The sequence below is a fragment of the Microtus ochrogaster genome, chromosome 17, assembly GCF_000317375.1.
Source record: "Microtus ochrogaster isolate Prairie Vole_2 chromosome 17, MicOch1.0, whole genome shotgun sequence".
Taxonomy (NCBI): Eukaryota; Metazoa; Chordata; class Mammalia; order Rodentia; family Cricetidae; genus Microtus; species Microtus ochrogaster.
Window position 1 is genome coordinate 31,041,635 of NC_022019.1, and position 17,345 is coordinate 31,058,979.

The window sequence follows — 17,345 nt, forward strand, 5'->3', positions numbered from 1 at the left end:
GGGGCAGGAGCGGCTGTGGCTCACGAGGTTCTCCACTGTAAATGTAACAGTGATCTATGGGGGGGCAGGAGCGGCTGTGGCTCACGAGGTTCTCCTCTGTAAATGTAACAGTGATCTATGGGGGAGCACACACACACCCACACCCACACCCCTATACTTTTTCTAAAAAGTGACTGCTTAGGAATTCAAGGAAGGAGGACTTCCAACTCAAAAGTCCCCCCTTTGTTAGTGAGAGAACTTGTCTCAAAAGAAAACAGTTAAGAGTGTAAGAGACAGAGGGAAGGCGGGCACTGACTCGTGTGACCTCAGAGACGGAAGCAGTGAGAACGGGGCCGCACAGGTCGGCACCTGGGCTTTGTGTACAGTGACTTCCAGTTCAGTGTTTTTATGGGGACTCCGAGTGTGTGAAGGACTGGGTGTGATTCTTGTGTCTTCTTTTGGACTCGTCTATTTGGTTGCTTGTTTTTTCCAATTCCTATGTATCTTAGTAACAAAACACCATGACTAAAAAGCAAGGTGGGGAGGAAAGGGTTCATTAGGCTCACACTTGTACATCACTGTTCATCACTGAAGGAAGTCAGGAAACCAGCTAAACAGGGCAGGACCCTGGAGACAGGAGCTGATGCAGAGCCATGGAGGATGCTGCTTACTGGCCTGCTTCCCACGGCTTTCTCAGCCTGCTTTCTTAGAGAACCCAGGACAACCAGCTCAGGGATGGCACCACCCACTATGGGCTGGGCTCTCACCCATTATTCGCTAAGGGAGAAAATGCCTTACAGCTGGGTCTCAGGTGAGGCTCCTTCCTCCCTGGCAACTCTCAATGCCAGCCAGCAGACTGTGTGTTAGTCTCTGGTTACACACAACACCAGCCAACAGACCGTGTGTTAGTTTTTGTTTGACCTTACTTTATTTTGTTAATGTCTCCAAGAAGCCTGTCTGTTGTCTAAGGAGTGACCAGAAGGGAGCAAATCCACAAGGGGAGGAGGTTTGGAGAACAAGAAAGAGTATAGTGAAAGGAATTTTAATGAGAATTTTAAGAAAAAACTATTTTCAATAAAAGAAAAAAAAAACAAATGAAAACAATTTGAAAAGCCCAGATAAGTAAACAAAAAATACTGCAAGAAAATTCAGAAGGACCAAATTAATTTGGGCTACTCTTAATGCACATGATTGGTGCGGAAAGCTTTCTTTTAATCAAAGCCTCGGGTGTATCGGAGCACATGGCTAGAGTGGCCACAGTTCGAGAGCTGCTTTTTGTTTGTGGGGCTGAAAAGATGTCCCAGAAGTTAGAGCAGATCCAGCTCCAAGTGTCCCTATGACACGTCACAGCTGGCTTGTAACTGCATTTCCAGGGCATCCAGTACTCAGTTCTGGTCCCTGCAGGCACACACAGTGCACAGATGGATACTGAGGCAAACACTCATATACATAAAATAATAAAGCTAAATTTAAAAATATTTTGGCAAGTATCAATTATTATGATGAAAATTATTATTTTTAATTTTTTTGTAATTCTGAGAAAAAAGTTACTACATGGGTTAGTACTACAGTTTTTATTAACAAAAGAGTAGGCTATAGAAAAAGAGGCATAAACTGGACCAAGTCCAAAATGATGGCAATTCTTCTGACTGTAGAACAACAAAATCTATTTAGGCTGCTGAATCCATTTGGTTTAAAGTTTCTATCTTTGACGGAGAGGATCGTGTGTTGATGCTCATAAACTCAAATTCTCTAGTCAGCCTTAGCTGTCACCCGTCACAGACCACAGTCATCCGAGACTACAGTCTCAACCAAAGGACTGTGACATCAGCCTGTGGGCCTGTCTGTGGGGGCTGTCTTGATTCTTAGCTGATGTAAAAGGCCCAGCCCACTGTGGGCAGGATCATTCCTTGCACAGGCCATCCTTAAAGCTAGCTAAGATGAACCTGGGTAGACCAGCAAGCTGGTGCATTAGAGGAACCATTTTTCCCCTTTTTCATGCTCGGAGGTGCATGTGGAACAGGCCTTCTCACAGGAGAAAGCATATTGCCAACATGGACAGTCACATGCTCAGCTCAGCTTGGGAAACATGCAATGGTACAACCTGCACCAGCTTTGGAACTTTTGTTGGTATTATATGGAAAGAGGTTATTTCTATCTGCTGGGCAGTATACCTTTATTTAAAAAATCTCTCAGGAAAATAGGAGGCAAAGGAGATGGAGTTTGCGGCTCATGCCACTCCAATACCCACCGCCATGCCTAGTCTTGTGTTATTGAACTATACATATATGAACCCAGCCTTCTCTTCCCTTGCACCCCTCCCCCGTTTTGTGAGCTGGGGATGGAACCTAGAGCTCCATACGTGCTAGGAAACAACCCCCACACAGCTACACACAAAACCCTAATGTTTGTTTTTTTAAAATTAACAATATGACTCACAAACAGCCTATGGCAGTCAGTGTTGCAACCACGCTGGACGAGCTTCTCCTCTGAGGCACACACCTCGTGTTTCCTCACGTAACCGGGTCCTTTCAGTCTAACTATGGCTCTCGAACACCATGTCCTATAGGAAGAACCTTTCCCGAGGTCCCCAGATGGATCTATAGCCCACCCTTTGTTTCAACAGTGTTCTGTTTTTAGCATTTTATAGCTCCAGGTTTTTTTAAAAAATTATATTAATTCTCTGGCAATTTTTTGCATGTAATGTTGGTTCCAAGTGTTTTCCCCACCTCTCTTCTCTTCCCCTCACCCCGCCAGCCTCTTTCCCACCAGCTCCAGGCTTCTATGTTAACTTTTATGTGTCTCTCTATGACTCCTGGGAGAGAGGGCCTGTGCCTTTTTACTTAGATCTTTGTCATCTGCAGAGTTTCTTCATTAATATAGTTACATCATTAAAAATATTTAGTCATTAAAATAACTATAGAAAATTACCTTTTAATTGAATCCCACATGCCTCGATTTTCATGTTTGTCAGCAAGGATATCTTCCTTAATTTTACCTGATTTTTTCTTTACCTAGACAATGTGGAAAAAGGAAATTTAGAATTTATAAAGTATGTCATATAAGGCAAGAAATTGTAGTAATGTAAGAACGTAGTTATGGCTCACAAATCCAGGTCATGTATTAACATAATGTTATAAATTAAATCTTACACTATCTTGTACTATCGGTTCTGGGGAAACAAGATCTCAGAAACTGTTCTGTTGGTTCCCATGAGAACAAACAATGGGCTTCCACTTGGGTCTGAGATTGTGCAGTTTAAGACATTCCTTGAGATCCTTTCTCGTTAGTCACATAATTTAGACCTTTTTCATCCTTGCTAATGACTGTCCCCTTCCTCTTCCTGTGGAGGTTCTAGTGACGACATCTGCTCTCCAGTTCTTCTATTGAGTACAATTAAACTCCCTGCTCCAACAACTGCATCGATCTCTCCCACACGCTGTGGATGAGGACGAATATGATATTTCTTCCTTCCCTCTATGCCCAACTCACAGTTTGGTATTTGCAGATACAAGAAATATTTCCCTAGTTCAATAAAACACAAATATCTGCCTTGCAATTTGCCGATTCTTTCCACAGCATATAAAAAGCCAGCTACTAAATTATTTTGCTGTGGATTTTAAAAATGTTATTTGTGTGTGTGTGCTTGTATGGAGCTTCTATGTATGCCCACAAGCTGTAGGCGCCCCACAGGCCAACAGGCACTGGATCCCTTGTTGGAGTTGCAGTTCGAGGGGGTTGTAAGACCAACCATTGTGGTGCAGGAGGCAGTCCAGCTTTCCCCAAGACAGCAAGTGCTCTTACTGCTGAGCCTCTCTCCAGCCCCAGACACTCAATTCTTAGTCTTGGTGCTCAGTTTCAAAGGTTAGTCTTAAAAATAAAAACCCACCCTAGTGCTACATACATACCCACATCTGCTATCTACCTTCCTTTTTTTTTTTTTCCAAGAGTGTTTCTCTGTGTAGCCCTGGCTGTCCTGTGGCCCCAAACTCAGAGATCTGCCTGTATGCATTCTGAGTGTTAGGATTAAAGGTATTCACCACCACCATCTGGCTACTGTGTACTTTTTTTTTTTTTTAAAAAAAAACAGGGTTCTTTATTCAAGAGTGTATATTTATTTAAACACAAGCATTTTAGACTATCAAGACTTCTTACATCTAGAATCTGACCTGAATGTGCCTGTTTTTTTATTTGTTTCTGCTGATTTTGTGTACTTATCTTCTATCATGTGCTGGCTCTACACTCTAAAACTATGATTTTCAGTTTATTGTAATCTTATTCCAGAGATGGATGGCTATTTCTGCCTATCAGGAACTAGTTTAGTATCAATTCAAAGTTAAGAATTCCCTGGAATATTTGGTGACACAAATTTGGGCTGATGAGAGATAGTTTAGTATGTTTCATCCTTACGTTGATGAAAATGTCTTCTAGTAAATTACTATTTTATATAGATTTTGCACTTTAATCTGTATTAAATTACATGTAAATTAAATCAAAATGGCAGTGCAAGTGTTCCGGGATACACAGTGATACCGGGGAACTTCCAGGACCTCTGTATCGCCCTTCGTGTTTTCTTTGTATTTTGTTCCTGTCAGTTGTTCCTTTAGCCATTTTACTAGTTTTCAGCAGGAGGGTTCACTCAAAAGGGAAACTATGCCTGCCATTGTTTAAAAATTCTTTTTTTGTTCCTTTCCCCTCCTTTCCCCTCCCTAAGCACAAGGATAATGTTATTAGGGTTTAAAATAAAAACTCCAAGGCAGCTTCTCAGAGGAGGAGAATGGACGAGAGAAGAAAAAACAGTATGTCCAGGGGGTGGATGCTGAGGCCTCTGCTCTCACACACATGTGCCACCACCAGGAAATAGACACACAATGAAAAATAATGAATCTTTAAAAATTTTGTTAAAATTAGTGCTCTGACAGTAAACAAGATATAAAAAGGCTGTGAGGTGGTGGGTGAGGGAGAGGAAGGGAAGAATGACAGAGAAAGGCCTCAGAAGAAAGAGGTAGCAGGATCTCTGAGTTTGAGGGCAACTTCGTCCACACAGCAAGTTCTGAAGCAGCCAGTCTACACAGTGAGACACTGTCCCAAAAACAACCAGCAAGAACAATAAATGCCTAGTCTTCATCCCTCTCTTTCCAGGACTAAGTTTGCACCTGTGTCCTGACTCATCTCTAGAGCACAGTATTATCTTCTAAAGATACAGTAGGTATCCTAATATAATTATCTCCTAAAGATACAGTCAGTATTCTAATATAATTATTTCCTAATGATACAGTCAGTATTCTAATAACAAAATCTAAACAAACCATTCCTTTTGTCTTCAAAATTCACTTTCATAACCTTAATTTTCCTTTTTTTCACTGAGTTACAAAGCAAAATTTTAGAGAACCAAATTTTAGTTGCTATTAAACAAAACAAAGAGGAACCAAGGCACTTGTTACAGCCTGTAAAAGGTGCGCACTAAAGCCCGTGAAAAGTGTGTACGAAAGCCCACACAGACCTGCACTCTCAGTATCTTGGTCTTAAAAGTGTTTAACATGATAACAATGTTGCCTGCATCAGACTCTGAGTCTGTTCCTTCATGCCTAAAAGAGAAGAACACAAATACCCGTCATTTATTCAGTAATAGACTATAATATTGATACAAATAATTCCCTTACAATAAAATTGTTTATATCATATAGCCAATATATACCGAAATGTTATAGTTAAATATTTAAACTTATTTTAATATTAATTAAGATGATCTAGAGGCACTTATTAACCTTAATAATCTAATTATTCATAAGGCTTACATTCTTGCTTAGTTTGCTGCAGTATGAAAAGGCTTTGGCAAAACTCAGATCTTTTAGCTGACATTGATATACTGATAATTAAAATGAGAGACAATTTCTAGACTTGAAAGTTTTCAATTTTAGAGGAATTATATTGTCAAAACTTTCCAATCTCCACCAGCATTTATGTATTTATTAAAAATTGTTTTTATTGAGCTGCATATTTTCCCCACCCCCTCCCTTCCTCCTTCATCCCCTTCTACCCTTTCCTATGGCTCCATGCTCCCAATTTACTCAGGAGATCTTGTCTTTTTCTACTTCCCATGTAGTTTAGATCCATGTATGTCTCTCTTAGGATCCTCTTTGTTGTCTAGGTTCCCTGGGATTGTGATTTTAGGCTGGTTTTCTTTGCTTTATGTCTAAAAGCCACTTATGAGTGAGTACATATGATATCTGTCTTTCTGGGTTTGGGTTACCTCCCTCAATATGATGTTTTCTAGATCCATCATTTGCCTGCAAATTTCAAGATGTAATTATTTTTTTCCTGCTATGTAGTACTCCATTGTAAAAATGTACCACTTTTTCTTATCGATTCTTCAGTCAAGGGGCATCTAGGATGTTTCCAGGTTCTGGCTATGACAAACAATGCTCCTATGAACATAGTTGAGCACATGTCCTTGTGGCACAATTAAGCATCATTTGGATATATACCCAAAAGTGGTATTGCTGGGTCTTAGGGAAGGTTGTTTCCTAATTTTCTGAGAAATTACCATATTACAAATTACAGCCCTCCTTTCTTCTGGCTCTAAAATTCTTTCTGCTTCCTCTTCTGCTATGTTATCTCAGCCTTGGAGGCAATGGCATAAATGTCTCACTAAACTTTTGTTTCTTTGTTTTTCTTTTTGTCATTTTGGTGGTGGCTGTTCACTAGTCTGGCTGATAACTAGATTCTGTTGAACAGACAAATACATTTTCATGGAGCAAAGCCTGAAGGGGCAATAAGCTAATGTTTCGCTAGTTCCAATGACATGCACAGTGATGGAGACATGAGGTTTAGTTTTCTGGGCTCAGAAAGCCAGCTGGTGTGTATCATGGTCATAGCAGCATCTTGTTTCTTACCTTGGAATCATGGATAGGTAGTAGCTCTTTTTCTGTCAGGATCTCAGTTTTGTTCTATATGCCTCTCCCGGGAGTCAGTTCTCCAACCCTTTCTCAGTAGTGTCTGAACTTAGCGGACAGGTCCACTGCTAGGCGTCACTTGAGTAGGCCTTACAGTGGGCAGACATAAATACTGCGTACACCAGATATGCCTAGATGTTATGGTTATAGACTCTACCTCACAACAAGGCATAGAGGCTTAGTTTTGGGGTACGATTTAAAGTCTAGTGCCATGAGGGCTTTTTGGGTGCTAGGTTTGCTGGGGTGGGCTTGGTTTCAGGGTTCAGGGCAAAGTTGTACTTACTTCCTAGTACACCAGCAGTTGGAGACGGCCCTTCCTACTCAGTGCATTTGCTCTTATTCATTTCCTCAGACTGTCATGTGTTAGGATCTCAGCATTGTGCATGGATAGTTGCTAAATCCTATGGGTGGCTAAGTACTGGAAAGTCATTTTCTGTCATCTTGCACAGAACTAGATCTAATACTTTTTTAGGATTTTAATTTCCATTTTGATAATCTGACATGTAACACTAAATAATCATTCACATCTAAAACTCTAAAAGTGGTTTGGGGAAGTCAATGAAATGAATCGTAATGATATTCTGCTATACTCATAGATCACTGCCTAGCCCGATTGTTATCAGAGAGGCCTCACCCAGAAACTGATGGAAACAGATGCACAGAACCACAGTCAAACACTAGGCAAACCTTAGCGAATCCTGTGGATGAGGGGGAGGAAGTATTATGGGAGTCAGAGGGGCCAAAGAAAACACAAGAAAACACACAGAATCAACTAACTTGAGCTCAGAGCATCTAGCAGAGGCTGAACCCTCAACCAGAGAGACCTAGCATGGGACTTAGGCCCTCTGCACGTTACACTTTTGTAACAACTTGGTCTTTTTGTGGGGTTCCTAACAGTGGGAGCAGGGGCTGTCTCTGGCTCTGTTACTTGCTTTTAGAACCCTTCCCTCCTACTGGGTTGCTGCATCAAGCCTTAACAGGAGAGGAGGTGCCTGGTCTCACTGCAACTTGATTTGCCATGTCTGCTGATATCCAGAGGTGGGGAGGGGGGGCTTTTCTGAAGATACAGGAGGAGTGAACGGGAAGGGGGAAGTGCAATTTAGGCAGAAGGACTGGGAGGAGAAAAATGAGGGAGGGGAAAATGTGATCTGGATAGGAAAAATTGATCAATTAATTAATTTAAAAAATTGGTTTGGATAACTCACCCAACTATTTCATAAATATCTTCAGATTTTCCTTCTCGCAATTTCAGTATCCACGCACCTGGGTTTGCTTTTAACTGAAAATACCCCTTGGAAGATAAAAAGGGAAACTATTCAATTACGTGAATAAGAATATGCAGTTATTCATTAAAGATTATATATAAAGTAGCCAAAAAAGCATTTAGTGTGAACGAGAGAAAACTCTACAAATGAACTCAAAGGAAGGAGATTTTACATAAAAGCAGACACTCAGAGAGACACGGTAGACACTCAGAGACATACACACGTCTGCTCTTTGTGTACCTTCGTGTACATGGCAGACACTCAGAGACACATACACATAAATAAAATAAATTTTAAAAAGATTCAATTTTGTTTTCTATTAGCTGTTCAATGATGGAGGAGGGTCTATGTGTTACTTTCATTGGTTAATAAAGAAACTGCTGTGGCCCTGATAGGACATAAAATTAGGTAGGCGGAGTAGACAACAGAATGCTGGGAGAAAGAAGCAGAGTCAAGCAGTCACCATAGCTCTCCTCTCCGAGATGGACGCAGGTTAAGATCCTTTCAGGTAAGCCATCACCTCGTGGTGCTACACAGATTATTAGAAATGGGTTAATCAAGATGTGAGAACTAGCCAATAAGAGGCTAGAACTAATGGGCCAAGCAGTGTTTAAAAGAATACAGTTTCTGTGTAATTATTTCTGGAGTAAAGCTAGCCGGGTGGCGGGACATAGCCCACCGCTCCTATTTCTACAGTTCAACAATGTAAGATTTGCTATTATTTTATCTTCAGTATCAGGAAAACTTAAGAGATTTCACTAAAATGTTAAATAGCATTAATTAATCTTCAGAATACTTACAAGATTGGCCATCACTATTGTGTCAACTACAGCAGGATTGCTTTTTGTGCCCAGTGTAAACTGCAGACCCTGAGGGGGCTGCTCTGTTGTCATATCAAAGCAATGTCCTTCAAGTAGCAGATACTCTAGTTCATACTCTGCTGAAACCGTTCTCTCAGTCTGCGGAGGAGCACAATATTGGTTGAGTATAAAGAATCATAAGAATACAAATTCCATAATGAATAAAAATGATGATTCTAAAACAGAACAACACACTTTGTTTTATGGCTTCAAGTCTTTTTTTAGCACATGAACAAACTGATAATTCACTAATTTCTTCAAGATAAGAGTGTGATTAACTTTTTCTTTCCAATTCAGTTATTTCCTAATTTCATGATATATTCACAAATAACACCAAGTAGGAAAGAAGTATGCCTGGAGAGGCAGTCCATAACTAGCAATACAGAGGCCTCTTCAACATTTAGATGAGGTAATTATAAAAAATGTGTTTCAATCTGTTATCTTCTTCTATAACATTCATTTCAAACGGGGCAAGAAAGTCATGTTATCATCTACAGTCTTTCTTGAAATTAAAAAAAGTAATGTTCATTATTTAAGTGCAAGTAAGTACAATTTATTTAAATTAACATTAATCTTCCCATAGGAGAGCAAAGGAAAAAGAAGAGAAAGCATATAGAGTTAAAACAGTCTAATAAACATCAACAATTTAAATTTTAATGTGTTTATTCAAACAAATATGTATAGCTTATGTTTGCATTAAAGTTTTCTCAGAATCAATGACTCTGTAATCTTTTTGAGATATGGTCTTACTGAATAGTGTATGCCACTCCACGGGCTTTAAACCCTGTCTTCTGTCCTGACTCCCAGGTAGCTGGGACAATCAGGTATCTACCAGTATGCTTAGAAATATTTTCAGAAATATTTGGGAACATTCCACCTTGCATAGTTATTTTTCTTTGGTGTAACTATCTCAGAAGTGATTAGAATGGTGTGCATAGCATTTCTTTAGGTCCTGATATATAACTTCAGTGCTTGTTTGAAGGTAAACTCTTTGTAGATAGTATTTGCTAAATCCACTTTAAGATTCTGAATTGTTGCTATTCTAGTGATAGACTTCATATACTATGTATCTATAAACCCTTATAGCAACTTGTTGAAATGGAAGAGCTTCAGAAGGGACTCAGCTAAAAGAATGCTTTGTTTTGTTCTTATGAGCACACAGTTACACAGCAGCAGGTATTAAGAAGGAAGAGTCTATGCACAGGCACTCCAGTCACTTTGGAACCTCTTACTACGTAGCCCAGGTTGGCTGGGAGCTTAAACTGGCCCTCTTTCCACAGTCTTCAGAATGCTGAGATTACAAGTGTGCACCCATGTTTAACTCACTTTTGTGTTTTTACTCCTTACCTAAATTTACTTTCTACTCCAGTAAATGGCTCTACAAATTACTCTAAAGATTCTGGAATAGTTACACATAGTTTAAATACTAACATTACACAATAGGAAGCAGAGTTTCTAGAGGGCCATCTTATTCCCCGCATCTGTGAAGACACAAGGACCTGGTTCTATAACTGTAGAGTTACAGCTGCTGCCCATCTATACAGTGTTGACAAGATGCTGAGCCTTGCTGTTCACTGCCAAGTGTTGAGTTAACATGAACTCAGGGACTAGTTAGCTTGCACTCAGGGACTAGGTGACCTGCTTTCAGGATCTAGTTAACCTACACTCGGGGTCTAGTTAACTTGCACTCAGGGTCTAGTTAGTTAGCCTGCACTCGGGGTCTAGTTAACTTGCACTCAGGGTTTAGTTAGCCTGCACTCGGGGTCTAGTTAACCTGCACTCAGGGTCTAGTTAGCCTGCATCAGGGTCTAAGGATGGCAAGACTGTTACCAGCAGGTAGGATGTCTATTTTTCAGCTATTAATTGTCCCACTGAAAACCTTTCACATCTTTGTTTGAGCTCTTTAAAGTTATCTTAATAACACACATGGGTTCTTCTGTTTCTGAGACTCCAATAGACCCTGCGAAGTGATCTCACCAATCATAAAGACAACAAGGACTTTTCCAAATTTTTTTCTGAACCTTTCTCTTCATACACTTTATTATTTTGTATCTTATTCTTTACTTGTGCTTGGGCTGATTTCAGATAATGGATATAGCACAATTTTAGGCTTCTTCCTTTTGGTGGGCGGTACAGGCTTTGGTGGGCGGTACAGGCTTTGGTGGGCGGTACAGGCTTTGGTGGGCAGTGCAGGCTGAGGGCACCAGAGAGTCAGTTAGAAGGAAATCCCACAACTCTACATGACTGGATCAACAGAAATTTCAGTAGAAGGGAAAGTCTTTAGGCGAAAGGTGTACATGAGGGCAATACGAGCCCAATTCCCACAGAACTTGTGCCTTCTTACTCCAGGTGTGTGGCCATATTTTCTTTTATATGTATATGTATATATATGTATTCATATGAAGATGATGAATACAGAAGTCAGGAGCAGTTGTAATGGAAGACCATACGGACATTTGCTCCTCAATTCCTGAGCATCAGTTCTAGGCAATCTCTTTTCATGTGCTCTGCATTTGTTACTTTCTTCCTGAAAGTTTCTCATTTCAACATTTTGAAAACTTCAATGTATTTTTAACACATTATCCCATCAGTTGGAACCACAGCTTGATGTAAAGATAGTCTCAGAAAGTTTGTACCATACTTGCATATCAGACAACTTGAAGAGCAACAAGAGATGGGGGAAAAGACAAGAAGTGAGGGAAGAAAGGAAAGGGTCCAAGAGACAAAAGCTGCATAGAAGCTGTATCAGCAGAGACAAGGGCAGAGGCCAAAGAGGAGAAGACAGGTCCACACACAACGTCAACACTGGAGTCCTCACTGAGCATGCCTGCGTCCAACTGGACACAATGGGGTGTGCGACACGAACTCTTTCCTTGGCACTCATCAGAAGAATGGGGCTAAGGCCATTTCAGAAAGACTCCTGCACCAATCAGCAGTTTGTGTCTTGCAAGGCGGGGGCTTTACTGGCAAGGATAAGCACACCGTTACAGTGAAGGGTGGAAAATGAATTTTCAAGTGAATAGAGTGTTCAGAAACCAACACACACACACACACACACACACACACACACACACACACACACACACACACATTCACACAATGGACTTCAAGTGGAAATTGTTCCCTAGAGTTTAAAGAAGGTCTCTTCATGCTGATGAAGGGAACAGAACCACAAGAACATGGTATTATTAAAATGCATGAACTGAGCATTGGAATGCCCAACTTAATGAAACAAAGAGTCAGTCCTAGCACAGACAGACCTCCACACAGTAACCATGATTTCAACATCACACTCCTACCAACTGACCGGACACCCAGACAAAAGATGGACAAGCATCAGTACCAAACAACATGACAGTATATGGACATCCTGTAGATGTCTATAAACTCCATAAAGATAATCACTCTTTTCAGAATTCCATAAAACATTCTCTGGAGAAGATCATATTCAGGACATGAAGCAACTCTTAACAAATACAAATAAATTGAAATAATTTCCTATGTTCAGTCTGATAACAATGCAATAAAACAGAAATCAACAAGACAAGAAACTATAGAAAGGGCACAAACCTATGGGGACTGAATGATGGAGGTGGTGGTCATCAAAGATACCAGGAATCAAAAATCCTTAGAACTCAATGAAAAAGAGCCTAGAGGATCCAATGAGAGCAATTTCATAACAATACATGTCTATATTAAGAATCTCAAGTTAATTAATGAGGAATGGTGTCTTAGGAAAACAAGAATAAGACAACCCATAGTCAGCAGATAGGAAGACAGAATAAAGATTAAGTCAGAAATTAGTGAATTTGAAATGAACAGTACAAAGAACAAATGAGACGGAGTTGGCTTTTGAACAAGAAATGAATGAGATTCACAAACTATTCGTGAAACCAACCCAGGAGAGAAGACAATTAGAAATAAAAAGGAGGCTTACAACAGACACCAACAAAATCCAGAGTATTGCTTGAGCATACATGAAAGACCAAAATTTCAATAAATTAGAAAATCCAGAAGCAGATAAATTTATAGAAATATATGGTCTGCTAAAATCAAGTGAGTATAAGTAACTTACATAGCTGTACAGTAAGCAATGAGATTTAAAGTCTCCCAACCAAAAAGTCCAGATCCAGCTGGTTGTGAGTTCCATCAGTTCTGTGAAGAAGAACATTAACGTTCCTGAAACTATTTCATAAAACAAGAGCAGGAAAGATGGTTAGCAGTTCTATTTTATGAACCCAGTATTATATGGAACAAAGACTGGAGAAGGACACAACGAAAGAAAATCCCAGGTCAATCCCTGATGAACATAAGGCAAGAACTCTTAGCACAGTACTCGCAAGTTGAATTCAGCAACGAATAGAAAAGATCATTCACAATCACGTGATCTGAAATTAATAGACGCAGAAACCAGCTTTGATAAAGCCCTCATTACTGCATAACGAAAGACCCGGAGAAACCCGAAATAGGAGGAACATAGCTCAACGAAATGAATTGTATAAAACAAGTCTCTAGTCCACATTATTCTAGCTGGGAAAGCTCAAACATATCCACTAAAATCAGGAAGAAAATAGGGGTCTCCTTTCCACTTCTAACTCAATTCAATTCTTATTGGAGCCTTAGCTAGAGCAATAAGACAAGAGAAAGAAGCAAAAGGTATACAAATAGGGAAAAAGAAGTCAAATTGTCCTTATTTGTGGATAATGCGATCCTCTATATAAAATACCCTACAGATGCCAGAAAGCCCTTAGACCTAACAAATGCTTTCAGAAAATAGAAGAATATATAAATCCACACAAAGTTCAGTCACTCTCATATGTACTAATAGTTACCCCGGTAGGGAAGGGTTCAGGGACAGAGTCCCAATTACAATGACTTTAAAAGTGATCAGAAATAAACATAACTGAGTAAGTGATTTTTACAAATACATACTTAAAATCTAAAAAGTATTTATTTAATTTCTGCTTCTGTCCAGGTGTGACTAGGGACCCATGGAGGACGCATGCGGGAGAGGAGAGAACTGACTCCCGGAAGTTTTCCTGTGGCCTCCATGCATGAACGGTGCTGTGTGTGCCCATGTACACAATATACACAAGTAAAACTGAACCATCCACGTACATCATCTCACTAGCATACAAATTTGTCTTCATCTTTAGTAAATGGTAAAATTATGTATATATCAAAAAATTGAAAAAGAAGGCTTTGAGTTGCATAGGTGGGGAGGATCTGGGAGGAGAAGTGATCAGAATATATTGTATAAAAATGTATCTTCAATCAAAAAATTGTTCAATTAAAAAGAAATCTGGATAAAAAAGGTAACATTAAACCAAAGGCATGTGAAAATAAACCAGATGCTTTTATGAAAATAAAATAAGTTTATGACATAAAATTGTTTAAAATAAATTTAAGATTTCTTATTACTTAATGCTGGATTTGTACACCTATTTTTCAGTACATGGTCCCATGTTCATGTAAAAATTCCTCAGGTATAACTGGGTCATGGGTGGAAAAGTTTAAGGAGCTCAGCAAAGAGGACCCAGGATTAAGCCAACAGAGCTTTGGCTACCTGCTTTTGGACAAAACTACCAGGATGTCTGCAGAAAAGACAGCAGCCTCTTTGACCGACAAATATTAATGAGAAAATTAGGTCCGTCAAGCAGAAATTAGAGGATCAGGTCCTCCCTGTAAGAGACAGCTCTCTGAGACTGACAAACCTGGGGCTAAGGACCCCGTGCCTCAGGAGCTGACCTCCAGATCTGACAGATGGAACTGAAAGGGATTTGAAAAGCTGCACAGCAAAGGAAACAATCTGGGGAAAAGACAAAATCTTCACTACGGTCTAGAATAAAGAATTGGGAAAAACCTAAGTATGAAGAAAGCAGACAATTACATCACAAAGGGGGGATGAAATGATGATGCAGTGTCTAGAGAAGGGCACTCAGCCAATAGACATAAGCACGTTCAAAATCCTAGCCACAGCAAACACAAACAGCTGAAGTCCTGTCTTACCCCAGCCAAAATGCTTTTCATCTAGAACAAACAAACAATCAAGACTAACAAAGGCTGGTGAGAAAGCCAGAGTAGTGTAGGTTGGCACCACTGTGGAAATGTCAGCTGTGGAGCCACTCTGGAATCTCTAGGCAGATCCCTCAAACATTGAAAACAGAGCTCACATGCCCAGCTCCTGACTATGCTCCTCACAGACTAAAAGCAGAGTCACAGACACAAGTGCTTAGTTGTACTTGCTGCGGCAGTACTCATATGTAACTTGACACTGTGCCACGTTATAGAGCCAATCTATGTATCCATCCGCGGACGAGTGAACACAGATATGATAGCATGCACACTAGGGAGTTCTAGCCAGTGTGCACGAGAGTGGCATTATGTCATCTGAAGAGAAATGGATGGCTTTGGAGATCACCATGTAAGGAAAATAGATTAGACTCATAAAGATAAATATGTTTTCTCTTATTTGTGCTTTCTAAATTTTCTACAGGCACATAATTATTATACATATCATACACATACACATGACTTGAAGCAGGACTGAGGGAAGTGGGGACTAGAGAGTAAGGGGAGAAAGTGGGTTTTTGGGGAGGCATTTATGGCTACAGCACATAATAGTCTTGAATGAAAATGTCCTAATGACACTTTCCACTATGTAGAGTGAATACAGGTCAATAAAAATGTAAAATTCTCTGCTCCAAGGTGAGCAGGAGAGGTCGCACTATTCGCTAGCCGAAGTCACAGTGGCGGTAATGGGAAGCAGGTGTGCTTAGCCTATAGTCCGACAAATTCTGTTTCCTGGTTTCTATTTCAATTTGATTAAAGCTGATTTTGCTAGCTATGAGCCAGGCAATGTGTTCTGACTGAAGTTCTCGAAGTTAAACTTGCTAAGCAAAGTGTCTCAACATGTCATCTCCAAACTTTCCACATGCTTATCAGTTGCTCTGAGATAGTGGCACATGGCCAAGAAAATGGTGAGGGCATTTATGAATCTGGAAACAGTGAGAAGTTGATTTCAGAAGTGAGATACACATAAAAATTAAAGAAAAGGACCACACTGAGACCTAGAGTTACACAACAATTTTGGTATTCGTGTGATGCTCACTGATGATGGCGTCAATGAACATGGATTACTCTATTCCTTCATCTTTACATGACTTCCCACAATAACTTACGTCTTTTAAGTTAATATTATCAAGGTCACAGTTGCTGCGTACTGTTTCAACCAACCATCCTTCTGGGGTGATCATGTTGAGAGTTAGAAGGTGTGATTCTGGGATGTCCAGGAATTTTGCCACTGGTCCATGAGAAGGACCATTGTTAGCCCCTGATATCAGCTCTGGTTCCAGAACAAAACGGTAAAAGCTGTTAATGAAACATAAAAATATCATGACTAAAATTAAAAGGATTACCTATTCTTCATTTATTTTAAAACTACAAATGACTCAATAAATATGACTATAAGATCTTAAATCCAAAAGTTAAATACACACTGTATGCCACAGGAGTTAAAAGACTATATTATTATGTATTTATATCATATTATATATTTTTACTCTTTAATGAAAACAATTAGAATTTCCTGAAAATCTATCTGAGTTAGAGCATATAATCTATCTGCATTCATTTCTATATACCTTCACACTTACACACAGTTTGCTTTTTAGGTATTTTATTAGCTCTTCCCACTACAAAGAGAACTAAGACCCAAAATAATAAAAAACAAACTGAAATTCAAGTGGAAATTCTGATATCAATTTTAAAAGTCAACTAGAACCAAACAAGCGGATGGAGTTAAGTGCTCCTGTGTAATAGATCATAGAGTGACTGCAGATTTACCGTGCTTGCCTCATTCTCCAGCATAAGCATACTAAAGATTGGCCATTTCTTAGAGTAGTGTGGGTCAATGTTGAGAACATAGAAACGATTTTCTGTTTTCTCACGTATTTTACGATCATGCTCAGCTCACACCCATATTGTGAGTTCTATAGTTTCAGTACACAACGATTTTGATTTTTCTTAAGAAAGATGAACTTTAATAAATAAAGATGGTGTGAGTTCTGCTGCAGCTCTCCAGGTTCAGGGGATGAAACGGGGAGCGTGGACATAGGCAACGAAGCTCATCGGTTGTTTGGTGCTGTGGGAATGAGGACTCCAGCCCTCTCTAGTTGTGGCTGAAAAGTACTCCGCTAACTGCCAAGTGGGCATTTCTACTCACACTTCATCTGAGACAATGACAAGGGCGAGAGAGAGACAGAGGAGAGGGAGAGGGAGAGAGA

The 17,345-nt window shown here is 39.8% G+C and overlaps 1 protein-coding gene across 2 annotated transcripts in view; it reads right to left on the reverse strand.

The window, feature by feature from the left end:
- The window catches only part of Uggt2 (UDP-glucose glycoprotein glucosyltransferase 2), a 97,955-nt gene that overhangs the window by 16,997 nt on the left and 63,613 nt on the right, over positions 1 to 17,345 (reverse strand). For both annotated transcript variants that reach the window (XM_026783237.1, XM_026783238.1), the window contains 5 exons: positions 16,242 to 16,431; positions 9,001 to 9,159; positions 8,141 to 8,226; positions 5,483 to 5,567; positions 2,911 to 2,993 (listed from right to left, as the gene is read on the reverse strand). In XM_026783237.1, coding sequence (XP_026639038.1) covers positions 2,911 to 2,993; positions 5,483 to 5,567; positions 8,141 to 8,226; positions 9,001 to 9,159; positions 16,242 to 16,431 — 603 coding nt within the window. The remainder of the gene's footprint in view (positions 1 to 2,910; positions 2,994 to 5,482; positions 5,568 to 8,140; positions 8,227 to 9,000; positions 9,160 to 16,241; positions 16,432 to 17,345) is intronic.